Raw genomic sequence first — 15756 nt, 5'->3', positions numbered from 1 at the left:
GATGTTCTACAGCCTTTGCTGCGGTAAAGGTTGCTTGCAGGTTGAGAATGAAGCATTCCTGTTGGTGAAACTTCAGGCTAAAAGGCTCTTGTTTAGTCCCTTACAGTTCCTGTAGCATGAACTTGTGAAAATGGCCTGTACCAAAATTAATATCTGTGTTTTTTTTGGGAACATCTTGGATGATGGCTGGGTAATGAGGAGAAGAATTTCTGGGTTTGTTAAGACAGCAGAGAATTTCTCAGATTAAATTATCTTTGACCTCATGAGATCTGGAGGGTGTTTTTTTTAGCACAAGAGCTTCCTCTGCTGGTTATTTTAAATAACACCTGTTACGTTTTTGTCCTCAACACTGGCTGAGGGTTAAGCATTGCTTTTGAATTTATATTCACATAGAGAAATTTCTTCTGTATGCTGATTTATTATTTTTTTTCCCTCATCCAGTGCTTGCAAGCGCTTGAGTTCTTACATGCCAACCAGGTCATCCACAGAGACATTAAGAGTGACAACGTGCTGCTAGGAATGGATGGATCAGTTAAACTAAGTGAGTACCAGAAACTTGTTTGTGTTCTGTTTTCCTTTTCCCAGTAAACTTTGCTTAAGAGAGTGTACATCAGTAGGAGGAGAGCTGACAGAGAAATTGAGGTGCATTTTTATTGGATACGAGTAACAGAAATTTATTCCATGTTATAAAGTGTGTAACTCACAGGTAGCCGACATTGAAACTCCGAGGGCCCTCAGACTAGGGCTGAGAGTGTTACTCCGGAAGGATGTTGAAGCAAGCTTGTTGCCACATGAATATTGGTAAATATGAAGTAACTGGCAACGCAGTGAAGCAAAGATGCAAATGATTGCAAGAGAAGAGCTGCAGCTAACTGCAGTTGCTTTGCTCATCTTTTCAGATTGCCATGACTTGCCTTTCATGTTTTGCCCTTTTCATTAGAAGGTCACTAATGAGAAAACTGTATATTATTAACCATTTATATTGCAGTTTAGTCTTACGCTGCGCCTGTCCTGGGTCTCCTTTTCTGGGACTGAAAGTGTAATACACTTTCATTAATAAAATCATGAAATGACAAAAGAAACTACTTGCTTTTCAGGTAACTGTCATGCATGCATGAACTTGTGTACAGTAAGTCAGTTTCTGGTGTGTGTAAACATGTGTGGCAATAGAAATATATTGAAAGCATGTAAAGTAGTGCTCAGGATCGTTGAGAGAGAGGGGCATTACCTGACTTTCTGGTGTATGGGAATGTACAAAGCATCAAATGACCAAAGAGTTAAGGCATGGTGTTTTTACAATTGGTTAGGAGTTTGAAATGTCATGAAAATGCATCCCAGCAGTATTCCTTACTCAGGTGGTTTACAGTCTCATGTCAGTTATGAGAAGGAGTTTGAGGAAAGGTTATGAGCAACCTGGCTAGCTGAGCAGTATCGATGGATGCACTGTTGGATGTGCTGCTCGCTTGTATAGGAGTTTGTTTGTTTTAAAGGTGTTATGTGTTTATGCACAAGTTGAATGGGTTCAGATGCTGATAAGTGAATAGTTAAAATAGAGGGTGTGGCAGTTAGCTGAGGAAGGCTCAAAAATCAAAGAGCTGTCAATGCAAAGAAGAGCATTGTGTATGGACAGGGTAGCAGCCTGTGTAAAGAAGCACTGGCCCCAGCAGGAGAGTGGGGGAAGACAAGGAGGGAGAGACAGGCAAAAAGAGGAGTTAGCCATAAAATGTGCTGTGTGAAGGGGAGGTATTGTAATTGTTTTGTGTTGAGAATAGCCCTTTGCCTGTGTGGTTATAGAGCTTCTACGAGTTGGTTAGGTGGATGGTAGAAGTTGCTCTTTCTTCAAGCTCTTTTTTTTTTTTCTGGCTTCTGGCAACAGGAGCAGGAAGAGTGGCCAACCTGCCTGTTACCTGAGCACTTTCTAGGGCTGTCTAGAATTTAGATAGATGATGTGGTAATGTCTCCTAGAAGGAGACAGCACCTAGTAGAGGCTGTAACACATGCGTCCTTCCAAGAGGATGGCTGTAAAGCTGCCCTCACCACTAGTTCCCTACCTATACTACTGGCTAAACTGGGATCTACATCTTGCCTGTGTTTTCTTTCGTGGTGGGATGTTGCTGAAGGCCCTGTTGGTAGGTCAGGAGATAGACACTGCTGCTGCTTCTCTGGTGTGTTTGTTGACATAGGCTGTGCTTTGAGTTGGGTATGACACCTCCTGAAAGGCCTGACTGGAAGAAATGCTGGCAAGAAACTTTGCAGCTTCTGTAGGTTTGCTTTTTTTTTTTTTTTTCAGGCAGCGTTTTAACAGTTGGGGCGGGGGTAGTTCTGTGTTACACTGTCCTCTTGGTACAACTTAGCATTTCCAGAACTGTGGCTCTTTTGTCGGTACTGCTTGGCATAACACTTTCAAAATTGATTCAAAATTTAAAATTATCTCTCTTTCTCTCTCTCTCTCTCAAACTTAGTGTCAATAATAAGGTAAAATCTGGTTCCTGCCTTAACTGTGTTCTTATTGATGCTTTACATGCCTGGGAAGTGGGAGTGCTGCAGCTGGATAAAGTAACATGATGGAACATGCATTGCTGCTGCACCTGAAGGCTATAGGAATAGGTGACTTTTCTTGTTTTCTTGAGTGTGGTTGTTCTCTTCAGTAGTTACCTTGTGGAAAGGTTTGTTTGTCTAGGTTCCTTCCGCTGAGTGGGGTAGCCTTGTTTCTATGTCTCTGTCAGCTGTAGTACCTGTATTTGATGGCCAAATTGCTGTGAAATGCTGAACTCAATAGCTGCAGAATTAAAATCTGTTTAGCAGGGCAGAAGCTATGGTTTGTAGATTCATGTTACTTCATTCAGGCTGTATAACATATTTGCTGTGCACAGAAGAGTTGCCTTTGGTGTTCTGCTTGATTTCTTGTTTTGGCTGCTACCAGTCTAGGAATATTGAAGGAAGGACTGGGCAAAATACCATTCTTCTGCAGGATAATACTTATGTCCCTACTCCAGTGGACAAAAAGCTTTACCTTCATTCAACAAAAGTCTGCCCTGCTTAAACACCTTAAGGTTTTATACCCGTTTTGCACACTCAAGTTTGTAATATGGAGAATGTGGTGGGGAAGAAAGAAAAGTCCCCTCTCCCTCCCAAGCCCCTCAAGTGTGGAGGAGTATAATATATGTGTAGTAATAGAGAAGTCTTCTAGGAAGTCCGCTTACACGGGATGCACTGATTTAACTTCTTTTTAAATTCTGTTATCCTACAGCCGACTTTGGTTTCTGTGCTCAGATAACCCCAGAGCAGAGCAAGCGCAGCACTATGGTTGGAACTCCTTACTGGATGGCTCCTGAAGTGGTCACACGGAAAGCCTACGGCCCTAAAGTGGATATCTGGTCTCTGGGCATCATGGCTATTGAGATGGTAGAAGGAGAACCCCCGTACCTCAATGAAAACCCCCTGAGGGTAAGAAGTCCAGACGTGGCTAGAATTATTTGTGGGTGTTTACCATGTGAATATTTTAATGGACTCAGTGTGATTCTTGATAGCATTTACGTTAAAAAGAAATCAACCCCAAAAGACGACGAGCTTCAGTGGAGCAAGAAAATTCCTCCCAAAAGAATGACAACTGTCTTAAATGTGTACTCAGCAGTTCTTCTGTTCAGAAGACAAGTGAAGCACAGCAATTGTACCAGCTTGTAAACTAAACAAGTAGACTTTGTGTTCAGTCTTCTGTGCTAGTTTAGGGAAGGTAAATCCATTAAGTTCTGAAAAATGCTGTTTGTGTCAGTCCAATGTTTTCTTTGCCAAGGTATGTAGATGTATCTCTTAAGTATCTGTTGCCAAAAGATTTTGAATGTTATTTTGCTACTAGCAAGAATAGGTCGCAGCTACCTATAACTGGCATTCTTAAAATTCTTCATCTCATCAGGGGGAGGCAAAGTAGGCTGCAGAACCCTTTCTCGTCTAGACTAAGGAATTGCCTCTAGGCGAATCAGTATGACATCTTTTAAAGACTTGGCTTGATTGTACGATATTTCTCATTTTGCAGGCTTTGTATTTGATAGCAACTAATGGCACACCAGAGCTGCAGAACCCCGAGAAACTATCCCCAATATTCCGGGATTTCTTAAACCGATGTTTGGAGATGGATGTTGAGAAAAGAGGATCAGCCAAAGAATTGTTACAGGTAAGAGTCAGCTTCTATCACAGCCTGAGATATGGAGGCCACTTGTAAGGTGTGCCTCTGATAAATGGCAAGGTAGACTTGACGCCCTCTTCTGGTTTGTGTTTTCCCCTGAGGACTCCAGGGGAGAGTAATGTGGGAGGAACCACAGTCATCAAAGATCGTACTTAGTCTTTCTGACAGTAGTCTGTGCCATTGTTCTGCCACTGCTAAATTATCCAGTAATTTTTGAATTTACTGTAAGAGAGACATTGAAGTGAGCACAGTAGGACTGAGGGAAGGCATTTGACCAAGGAACCTCTTTGTGGTGAATTACTGGAAAAGAAAGGCTGAGGCTCTTTTGGGAAGAGAAGGAATGATTAGCAGGCTAAGGGTGCTGTGAACTGTTGCATTCTTTGGATCTGTCCCTTCAGGAGCTGTGCATTGATAGTGTTTATGCTGCTTTATTTTTATGGAAAAGTGCTGTGTGGCTTTTTAAATGGTCTTTTACTAATTTACTGTGTTTCTCTCTTCCTGGCAGCATCCCTTTTTGAAACTGGCCAAACCTCTGTCTAGCTTGACGCCACTGATCCTGGCAGCCAAAGAAGCAATGAAGAGTAACCGCTAACATTACTGCCACGGCCTCCATCTTTTTGTTTGTTTGTTTTTTACAAATCTTTATAATATATGAAATTGTTACACTTCTGGGGGGAGGGAGGAGATTTGCTGGGGGGGTGGGAAACATCTGCAAAAGGGAAGAAACTCTCATCCAGAAGACGCCCAAAATAAATTGTGGTGACTCTAGTGATCCCTTTCTGGGGTCCAGAAGGAATTGAGGACTGAATTACTGGCCCTTCTGTTTTTTCTTTTTTTTTCTTCTTCTCCAGACAGCCCAGAAATGCCACTTACTGTGCCCAGGGTTTTAAGGGTTTTAATGACTTTGCTGTAACAGCTCCCGTTCATTGTACCCTTCTGGGTACTTTCAATACTTGAATGACCGATTCAAGCTTTCAGAGAGCAGCACTAATTTTACCTGCTGATCTCTTGCATTCTCCTCTTCCTCCCCTCTACCTGTTTACTTTTAAATCTCTCTAGTAAGCTCCCATATAACTAGATTCATGGCAAATGTGACAAATGTGAAGGTACATCTTGCCCCTCCTTCCCTTTACAGACTAGCTGTCACTGTACTGTAGAATTAACAACTTGTCTACTTAAGAAATCATAATATGTTGAGATGTATTTTGCTTTTTAAGACGAGTATGGAGAGAGGGGGAAGAGAAGTATTCAACTGTTTTTCGTATGCCTGTGCTCTGTGGACTTTTAATCAAAGATGTGGCCTCTTTGTAGAAACCTCACGATTGGTCAAGTCTTTGGATGTCAGTTTTTGGATATGTAGGTAAGGGTCAGATACTTTATTTATGATCAAATGATCAACTATAGTCAGGGCAAGAAAACAGTTCCAGCTGTCTTCCTGTGTGCTCTTTTTTCCCATTAGACTTGCTGGCCAGACGCTTAAGGGATATTTTGCTTGGTGTGGTGGGTGGTTCAAAAACACGTATTGTATCTGTTCTCTGACTTTGGCTTTGGAAGTTATGCTGGTGCCTTTGACTTTTTTATTTTACATTTCCCTTCTTTGTATCAAATACATTTTTGTATATGTTGTAATTTTTTTCCCCAAGCAAATAATGCATCAACCTATGGTGTTGTCAGAATTTAAGTATTAGAGCTATTTTTTCCAATTTTGTATGTGCTCTATTTGTATTAATGAAATCAAAACAAGTAATCAGATATGAGGACACTGAAGACGCAGGATGTTTTTTTTAATATAGTTCGAGCAGAAGAGTATGAACACTTGGAAATGCCAAAGCGCTGTTCTGAGAAGACGGAGGCTGAGGAGGGAGAACAGTGCCTTCAGACATCGATGGGGCTCGTTTGGCTGGCTAGTTGGAGGCTGAAGAGACTTGATGTGTCACGCTGATCCTTCCTCACTGAAAACACGCCGGCCAGAGTGGCTGAAGTCGAACATCCAATGCAAGAAAAAGTGCCTCCTTCTGAGGGACAGTGAGTGACTTCAGTGGTTGATTTCTTGGAGTGTTAATGGGGCACGTGTAAAAGAGTCTGTGCCCCCTGGCTACTTTCGGCGCTGCAGTCTATGCATTTCAACTTCCCAAACAGTTTAATGAAGAACTAACTGTAGTTACAATGTGCCAAATGATTCTGTGAAAGAATAACCCATTACTTTACCGGGATTTTATCTCTTTCCCAGTGGGCAGGACCTGGGATGGACAGACTTGCTGGGTATTGACAGAGGACCCCAAATAAAATTTACGCACACTTTTACAAACGTTGCTGGCAAAAGATAGAAATCATTTTCAGATAATGTCAGTGTTCGTGTAATGATAGAAATAACTGCATGGGGACTGGTAGCCAAGGTATGACAAAACTAACTTCCAGCTGAGAGCAGCCAGCCAGAACTGCTGAGCCTGTTTGTGCTTTTGAGGGGAGAGGGGAAGCAGGGCTAGGGTCCCAAAATGCCTGGTGTAACTCATCAGCTTCTAGGAGGTGGCTTTGTACCAACAAGATGCCTTACTGTGCAGGGAACTGCAGTGCCACGCACGGTTCAGTTTGTGTTCTGCTCTTGTGTGGTAGGCACCCAAGTAAATGACGCTAGCTACGACATCAGAGGACAAAATCCCTCTAGCTGTAAGTGTGAGAATAGCTACAGTTTAAAATTCAAGATAGTGTCGCGTTTCAGGCAAATAAATAAATCTTCTTCCCAGGCAAAAGGTCCTGCAAGCCCCAGACCCTGTAACACTGTAATGATAGTGCCCCTGGTTTGAACGTGTCTGGCTTCCTGATCAAATGAAGTAGCAAGGAGGCTTGGCTGAGGAAAAGAAAACTGTCTTACTGATGATTCCCTCGGTCCATTGCTGGCAATGGACTTTGTGAAACTCCTTGTGCTAGAGTTAAGGTGGGGGCTTTTCTTTTTTTTTTCTTTTTCTTTCTTTTTTTTTTTTTTTTTGATGGCACAGACTAGGCAGTAAGATAAGTATAACTTGTGAGAAATTTAGAATTTTTTTTAAATAGAGGAACATGAAATCATAAGTAATTTTAACTTATTAGTTCACTTTTATTGATGAATGAGAATGGTTTTAAACTTATATTATGAAATTTGTCCCATTTAGCGTACTTAGGAGACGGTTTCCAAGCTTACAGTCATCCTAGCAAACAGGACTTAGCCCAATCCAGGAGTTTTACAACACATATCTCGGTGCTTGCTGTGTGACCCAGCACGGTGCTTAGCCCTGCAGCTGCGAAGTGTGCGTCTCCCCAGCCCCACGCAGCAGTGGTGTCGTTAAAGGGTGATGTTTCTTGCCACCTGCTGTCAGAGATGAGCTGGATAGTGACTGAGCTGGCAGGGAAGGAAAGCTTCAAGAAGGTTGCTGTGCCGTACTTTTGTGTCTTAGTGGGCTGGGCAATGCTTCTCTAATGATGTCAGCTGTGTGTGTCTGCAAATTTAAAAAAAAAAAAAAAAAAAAAAGCCAGCCACATTTTTTTCCCTGGAGGGAGCAGACGAGCATTTTTAAGACTTGCTGCTGCTCGACTTGTCTAGGGTAGACAAATAGCAAATAGCTGGAGTTTGAGCAGATGCTGAAAAGGAAGGGATTGCTTCTGTAAGTGCTGAGATTCCCATACGTCTCGCTCGCCTAGGTGCCAGCAGAAGATCCTGAATTGGATTTTAATCCAGCCTGCAGGCAATACGTAGGGAGCGTAACGTCCTGTGGTGTGACTGGTTGGGTGTACGGGGCTGGGTAGCTCGTGGTTGGCATGCGTGTGTGCAGGGAATGTTTGACTCCTGGGATTTTTGTTACCATGGAATAAATTGGATTCCTCGTTGAAAGCAACCGTGGCACTGGGAATGTGCACTTTGACCTGCCTGGGTGGTAGCAAGGTGTGCTGGGGGCTTCCCCTGCTCTCTGGTGCAGGGGGGCCCAGGAGGTGCGGGCAGAGCAGTTGCAAGATGCTGGGCTCCCTTGTCAGAGGGGTGGGGGTGGCTGGGGGCAGTAAAAAAATAACAAAAACTGTTAAAGGTCTTTTCAGCTGGCGTTGAATAAGTGTCTCTGGTCTGTTTTCCCTCTGTCCCTCACACTGTCGGTGGAAATGGAAGTGGGTGCAAGCTTTCTTTTTATTTTTTTTTAACTGTCTTCAGATTTTAATGTTGCCTTTTGTGTAATTTAATCCCATTATGTTATTTAATTGTTACTGCAATATTAACTACTGTATTTGTTGACTTTGTTTAATAACTGTTCTTTCAGGGCTAGAAATAAACTTCTAAAAAACATTTTTTTCATCCCCTTCCCCGTCATGAGTTTATGCCTTCTGAGACAAGAGTAAATGAAAAGAGTAAATGTTTAGATGTCTTAATGAGATTAGCAAAATGTATTCTTGTCATTAAGCTTCTTATGACTGCTTTACAATGGATATCATTTTATGCTGCACTAGCCCATCCCGTTTCTTTTCAAGTTTGATTACTCATCAGTCTGTGTACTGCCCTCATGTGATAACCACGAGCTTTCCTTGCCACCGCACGCTGCTGGCAGGCAGTTACTCCTCCAGAGCACCGATGGGGGAGAGCACGTCTGCAGCACCCTCTTTTTACCCATCATCACAGAGAGATCCGGTGCTATTTTGTGAAGGGAGCAAAGCAGCAGCCTCTCAAAGACCGGCCTCGTTCATCTCAGTTGTCTTTCACCCCCCACTCGCCTTAAGGTAGCATTTTGGTAGGGAGGGAGGGACTGGTGGACCAGTAAGCTGTGCTCGTGGCAGTGTGGTGGTGCAGTGACCTTTCCAAACAGGACTGTTTGTGAATATCATCCAGAATCCTGCGTGAATAAACCTGGCGGTGTGGGGAGCGAGCTGGCCTGCCTGTTGGGAAGAGGTGACTCCAGCTTCAGCACCGTCCCCGCTGATCAGTGTTTGACCAAGCCAAGCTCAGGAGCTGGCTGTCAGCAGCTCACCTTGGATTTGGGGTGAGATGGGTGGTGGCTGTTGGCAGGCTGTGGAGACCTGCTCGTGCTTTTCATTGGAACTACAAAAATGCCACGATGTGTTGGCATTGCAGTCCGGTTAAAGGAAAGGATGCCAAAATTAATTCACCTTGGGGCTAAGGGTGGTTCAGGTGAAATCCAGATGAAGTTTCTGGCTTGGTTGTGAATGTCGAGGACTCAGGTTGTGCCTTTTGCCATGTGTTACTGGAAAATCATCTCTTCCACTTTTTTGCGTGTTGTAAAAGCCTTGCTCATGCTGCTGGCAAAAAGAAATGAAGAAACCACTCTTCAAAAGCCTTTTCAACGAGATGTAAGAATGTCCTTTTGCACAAAGCCCTCTCTCTCCAGGTTAATTAACTCATTGAAGCATCTTTGTCTTCTATGTAACTGACCCTTTATGCACTTAAACTGATGTTCTCTAGCACCGCTTTTAAGTGATGCTTGCATTTCATTTATGGGGGAAAAAGCTGTCAAGAGGAGGGAAAAGGTGTGTAGTGGAACCTGGATATTGGTACTTGTCTTGCTTTAAGGTGAGCAGGATTTTGGCTTAGTTATAGTTTGTATTAGTTGGGAGTTGCTTGTCCTTGCTTCATAAACACAAGTAGGTCGTGTGAACTTGCTGTGCACTTGCTTATAGGTGGCCTACGCCAAAAAAAAACAAAACAAAAAAACAAACACCCCCATCTTTTTTTGATCAGTTCGCTAAAGATCAGGTACTTTAAATATTCTGCACCAAGTTAAAGCCACACAGTATTGCTGTGAAGTTGGGGGAAATGACTTCTCACTTCCAGGGCTGCAGGTTGGTTGCGGTGAATTAAATTGCAGAGCTGAGCACGATTATTTGGACTGTGCCAGCAACATGTTGCTTAAATGAAGAGTGGCTGAGGAGTGTCACTTCGAATTAGCTTTTGCTGTAGTACGTGAAGAAAAGGTTTCAGCGCGATTCTTGTGGCTCGTGTACAAGCACAGCAGTTGTCTGCAGATGCCTGCTCCCAGTGACTTGGACAGCTGCATTTTTTGCTTTTAAGCTTGTGTTTTGCTGAGAAGATTTTAGTAATTTAGTAATAGTAAGATTTTAGTAAAAACAGCTGTATTGGTCAGCCCTGAGAGGATCTTACGTTCCTCTCTCGTGTAGGGGAGAGGTACGTGAGACTGTTAAGCTCAGCTAAATTCTTGACGTTGCTCTCAGATGTGCAGAGGAAGCAGGTTTTTCTAAGATCTTTTTCTTTTCCTTTGCTTTGAAGTCCAGACTAATGGAAACTTTTTTGAAGGAAAATGCAAACAAGTGAGAGCAGTGAATTTCTGACTGTAATTTTTCTGTCTGCAGTGTGTTGTGAGGGGGGAGAGCAGTGGTGATGCAGCTTTCCCTTTCCGCAGTGGTGGTATTACTTTTCCCCTCCCCTGCCCACCAGCCAGCGTCTTGCAGGGAGGCTGTCTTCCAGCACATCATAATGTCATTTCAAAACCCATTTACCTATCGACCTGATCCTTGAACCAGCCTGTAGGGACGGGTGATCGATATAAATAAATGGGATTTGCCCACTAGGAAGGTAAATTGCTTGATGCTGAAAAGCCACCAGGCTTCTGCTTCCTCAAAAATTCCTCTGGTGCTACCAAGCGACTTGGAGATGAGTCAGTAGAAAGGAAGAGGGGACTGGAAGAACAGACAGACGGTAGGTCTCGGTGCAGCCTCAAGTTTCTGGTGCTTTCTGAATGGCTTCTGAGTAACGGCTCGGGCTTGGTGTAACTGGATCAGAGGAGCGGGTGCTGATGTGGCAGGGCACGTCCTGGAGGTCCTTTTCCAGGTGCTCTGTGCTGGGCACGGGCCTTATAGGGACTGACTTCTCCCTTGAAGTCGGGATTCCTACAGCTGAGGGTGATCCATCTTGTTATTTATTTATTTTTCCCCTCCCAGTGGGTGTTGCATGGATTTGGCTCTTGTGAAATTCCTCGTGGCTCTCCTTGAGCCCGTTTGGCTGGCTGCCCGCGGGAGCAGGGAGCCCAGCGGTGGGTTTGTGCTGCCTGGCCCCAGCTGCTGCGGGGTGGCTGCTCATGGGGTTTGGGTAATGGCTTTCCTGCCCAGTGAACTCGCCTTAAATAACCCTAAGGAAGCTGCATGCAGCTGTAGCTGCGACCTATTCGGGGATTTAGGGGGGAGCAGCCTCATTCTCTGCTTTTTTGTTACTCTTCAGTGTTTTAGGAGAGTTTGTTTTACTTCACCGTGGAAATCCTGACTGCTTCTGACTGTGTGGCTAAAATAAGGATTTAAAATATCTGTGTTTGAGGTGGTGTAGTTCTTGACTGCCCTGACAACAAACCTGGTTTAGAAAAGAAGCTGATGTCTGATGCCACAGCCATGGAAATGTGGCGTTTGTAAAGTGGGGAGAAAAAGGGAACGTGGATGAAAATGTATTTGGATAAGGCTTGGAAGAAAACAGCTTCTGCTCATCTCATGGGCTGCTTTTTTGGGGCGGAACATCCTGGGGAAATGAAGATGGAGGCTAACGGGCTTTCCCTGGGCTGTGGGCTCTTGCAGTTTTGAACCCTCTGATGTGCTCCTCTCGTTCAACCCCCTAGCAAAGCCAGCAGAAATCTGAGTAGCAGTAGCTGACTTTTTGTAGCATTTCTGGGAAATAAGCTGTGCAAGACAAATGAACTCTTGAAGGGGCTTTTATTCCTTCGTGGTGAACTGGACACCCTCCAGTGCTCGCAGCACGCCCCGTTCTGCTGTCAGCACCAACACGAGGTGGGAAGCCAGCTGCTTGCGTCTCTGTCATTGTCACCACTTACCCCGCTAATCCGATTCATAGGCAGCTGCCTCCTGCCCCTTGCTCAAGCCTGGGTTGTGTGACACACAATTGCAGGATGTGCCGTGGCCGTAATTGCAGGCAGCGGATGGGAAATAGGTTTAGAAGACCTCTGAGCTGTTGCCTCTAAGCACAACTCTTTAAACGCTTGAAAAGGAGAAGGGGAAAATCCTTCCTGCAGGAAGGAAGGAAGAGATGTTTGGATATTTTCCAGTTTTACCACGGCTGTTGCAATGTTTTCCACGCCAGAGCTTTCTGGAGGAAGGGGACAAGAATGCGCTTGCTTTTCAGGCCTCAATGCATGGCAGATCTCTCTTGTAACAGCAGCTAGAAACGTTTTGGTATGAGAGGGACTTTTGTTGATCTGGGCGAGTTCTCTGCCGCTGTCTGTGCTGACTTTTCACTGAGCCAAAATTGGGAAGTTTGAGTCTTAAAGCGTGCTTCATCTTCCTGTATTTGGGCAAGGCTGTTTGCTCATTGGAGGATAAAGGTGCACACTTCTCCCGTCTTCTGAAAGGGGTTAAAAAAAATGTAAAATGGCGATGCGTTTTGAGGCAGGCTTAGCCAAATCAGGCTGTTCCCTCTGTAGGGTGACAGCAATTCTGTCACTGCCGGTGGAGCTGGGAGAGATTCTGTCCCTCCCCTGTGCGTTACCAGCAGAAGGGGATGAAATGTCACCGTCACTGAAATGCCACCTACAGGCAAGCATGCAGCTAGTGCCGGCAGTGAGCGAGGAGAGGTGTTCCTGGGGACAAGGACGGGGAAGCGTGTGCAAGCCAGGCTTTTGTGCCGGCTAAAGAAAGACTTTGCTGTGCCTCTGGGTTATTTCTGAGCATGGGCAGGGTGCTGGGAAAGGGTAAAGCCTCCCTTAAAAAGAGGGGCAGGGAAACGATGGAGTCAGCTGCGCTCCCATTCTCAGCTAAAAGTAGGGAGTCGGGGAATAAATAAGGTTTTATTGTTTTCTCATTTTCAGAAGCAACCCTAACAAATAACCTGGAAGAAGGACTGGGGTAGGAGCAGGGCGTGTACAGACTGCCTCAAACTGCCCTCAGAGCCCTGTAGTCCTTGGTCACGGTGCGGGGCCACGTCCCAGGCGCTGGGTGAACGCGTGGCAGAGCCGGGTGCCGGGGCGCGAGGCAGGGCTTTGAAGCGATCCCCGCGCAGGGAGGTGGGCAAAATGTGAGGAGGGCAAATCGTGTGTGCAGGTCTCAAGGTAGGAAAGCAACGAGGGCTTTTTCTTCCTCTTGGAAGAGCTTGTTCCCATGCTTCCTGTGGCTCTCAGGGGCAGCACGTGTGGTGTTTCCCAAGGACTCCCTGGCCACCGGGCAGGTGCCAGTTGGGCTGTGCCACGTTTGCTTTCGCACGGCGCTATAAAACAGAGGTGCAGAAGCTTTCCCCGCTCCATCCTGGAGGCCAAAAGCCGCGTGGCTTGGTCTCTCCCTCGGGGTGCTGTCACCATGTCAGGCCTGAACGTCTCCATTGCCTTTTTTCTCCTGGTTGTCAGCACATGCGAGATGCTCCGGCGGCTTTCCAAGAGGCTGCTGTCTCCTGGGGCGTACTGCTGCCTTGCTGGGGAGCTGACTGGGTCGCTGCAGCTCTGCTCGAGCTGCCTGGAGCTGAGGATGCTGCTAGAGATTGGCCCGTGGGGTGGTGGCTTTGGCCCCGATGTGGTCTTCACACTGCTCTTCCTCCTCTTCACGGTTCACACCGCCTCCTTGGATGGAGCATCTGCCAACCCCACCGTCTCTCTCCAGGAATTCCTGCTCCTCGAATCCGGCCCCGTAGCCACTGCTGCCAAGCTGCTGGCCCAGGCCGTGGGCGTGGGGACAGGCTGGGCCATCACCAAGCTCTACTGGTCCTGGGAGCTGACCCAGTTCCACCTCATCCAGAACCTGATCGCCTCCGAGTGCAGCTCCTCCATCCGCACCTCGCTCTACCACGGGGCCTTCGTGGAGGGTGCCTGCTCTTTCTTCTTCCACCTTGTGCTTCTCAGGTTGCGGCGGAGCCGCACCGTGTACCGGGCACCTGCCCTGGCAGCCACCGTCACCTTCCTGACCTATGCAGGTGAGCAGTGCCCCTGGTTTCTCTACAACACTCTTTGAGAGGGAAGAGCAATCCCTTTTCCCTCCTCTAAGGCTTGAGCTGAGAGAGGATGACTAGCAGACGGCTTGTTCCCTACTTATTTTGGGGGTTCCCTACTGTTCCTTTGGGGGTGAGGGCAGCAGTTCAGGGCACCTAAGCAGTGGGTGAAATGTTGGTGTTTGCGTGGGGAGCAGCAGCAGGGTCCTCAAGCGTCCCTTTGGTCTTGCACTGAGCTCTTCTTGCAAAGCCTGGGGTGATGCGTGTGGGACTTACCAGGGTGCCCTGATGCTGATGGATGAGGCTGCAGGCGTAGGTGCCTGTCCCCAGGAGATGACTGAGGCTGATGATGGCCCTGCTTCCTCCCCATGCAGCCGTGATGACCACAGGGGCTTTCTTCAACCCTGCCCTGGCCGTGGCCACCACCTTCGCCTGCACGGGGAGCAGCCTGCGGGACTACGTCCAGGTGTACTGGCTGGGGCCCCTCGCAGGTGAGATGTCCCGGGGGCAGTGGGTGTTTCTCTGCATCTGCTGCAAGGCAGAAATGCTGGGTGCAACCCCAGCTCCTCCCGGCAAAGGGCTGAAGTTCAAGGGGGACAGATGACCGCTGGCTTGGCTCACCACCCATTTGGGTCAACACAAGCCTCGTATGGCGAGGATGTGCACGTGGTGAGGATGCAGTGGTTAAATTCTCCTTAAAGTAGTAAAGCCAGGGCTTTCTGGGTGCTGCCACTGGGGACTTTGGCGCTGAGCTGCCTTTTGGTGATGGGAAAAGTTGTGGCGAGGGCCTGAAAACCACTGCTCAGCTCTGGGCAGGGTGGAGAGGCTCCCCATGTGGGGCGCACCGAGCGGGTGTGTGCTCTCGTTTCAGGGATGCTCGCTGCCCTCTTGCTGCACCAAGGCAACATCCCAAGACTCTTCCAAAAAAACCTGCTTTACGGCCAGAAGAGCAAATACAAGATACCCAAGGCAAGGGTGGCACATGCGGAGGGTGGAGACGAGCGGCGGAAGGGGAAAGGCGAGAAGAGCGACCCTGCGCCTCGTGCCTGAGCCCCTGCAGCCCTGCTGCTGGGAGGGGGACTCCTGGCATGGAGGATTTTGCACACCCAAGCCTTCAGTACTGTCCCCAGGGGGGAAAACTAATGTATCTGTACAAATTGCTGTCTGTCTTGTGTACACAGGAAGCTTATGGAAACTAGGGACCACTACACGGGCGTGCTTGAGCAGCCTCCAGGTTGTTGCATCACTTGGAATAATCCCACTGTGCCTCCCACAGCCATAAAAACGGTGTAAACCTGTAACCATGTTTCAGGCCTTGGAAACTTGGGCTGAGGAGGAAGGTATCGGTGAAGGGGTGCACAGGGTGCCCGTGGTTAGCAGACGTGGCACCGGTATGTGCTGGGGTGGGGGGGGTGCACGTGGACCCCCCACTGGACCCAGCCCTGGTCTGCTCTCCGTGGCTACGTGCAATGCCCCTAAGGAAACGAGGCGTTGTGACATGAAATAAACGTGATTGCGTTGAGGTGAGTGGTGGCCTTCCTGCCAGAGTGCAGCTGACTGAGCAGAAATGAAAATCTGCTCATCTGTGTGCATTTTGGGGGAATTTCCTTCTGTGCTGGTCTGGATGTGAGCACTGGGGGCTGAGATCATCCCACCCTGTCCCCAAATGTGGTGC

The 15756-nt window shown here is 47.0% G+C and overlaps 2 protein-coding genes across 3 annotated transcripts in view; both read left to right on the top strand.

The window, feature by feature from the left end:
• PAK2 (p21 (RAC1) activated kinase 2) overlaps positions 1-8489 on the top strand; it is a 44719-nt gene extending 36230 nt beyond the window's left edge. For both annotated transcript variants that reach the window (XM_084292264.1, XM_084292265.1), the window contains exons 12-15: positions 442-541; positions 3251-3447; positions 4034-4171; positions 4689-8489. In XM_084292264.1, coding sequence (XP_084148390.1) covers positions 442-541; positions 3251-3447; positions 4034-4171; positions 4689-4775 — 522 coding nt within the window. In that variant the 3' untranslated portion in view covers positions 4776-8489. The remainder of the gene's footprint in view (positions 1-441; positions 542-3250; positions 3448-4033; positions 4172-4688) is intronic.
• Positions 8490-13459: 4970 nt separating this feature from the next.
• On the top strand, positions 13460-15131 carry LOC311212411 (aquaporin-12-like; the record flags this gene model as incomplete). The annotated part of the gene is made up of 3 exons (XM_084291761.1): positions 13460-14066; positions 14456-14572; positions 14953-15131. 3 exons carry the CDS (start codon positions 13460-13462, stop codon positions 15129-15131), a joined length of 903 nt encoding a protein of 300 aa, XP_084147887.1.
• Between the last annotated feature and the right edge of the window lie 625 nt (positions 15132-15756).

Source organism: Netta rufina (genome assembly GCF_964035555.1).
Source record: "Netta rufina genome assembly, chromosome: 9".
Lineage (NCBI taxonomy): Eukaryota > Metazoa > Chordata > Aves > Anseriformes > Anatidae > Netta > Netta rufina.
This window is presented reverse-complemented; position numbering and strand designations above follow the sequence as displayed.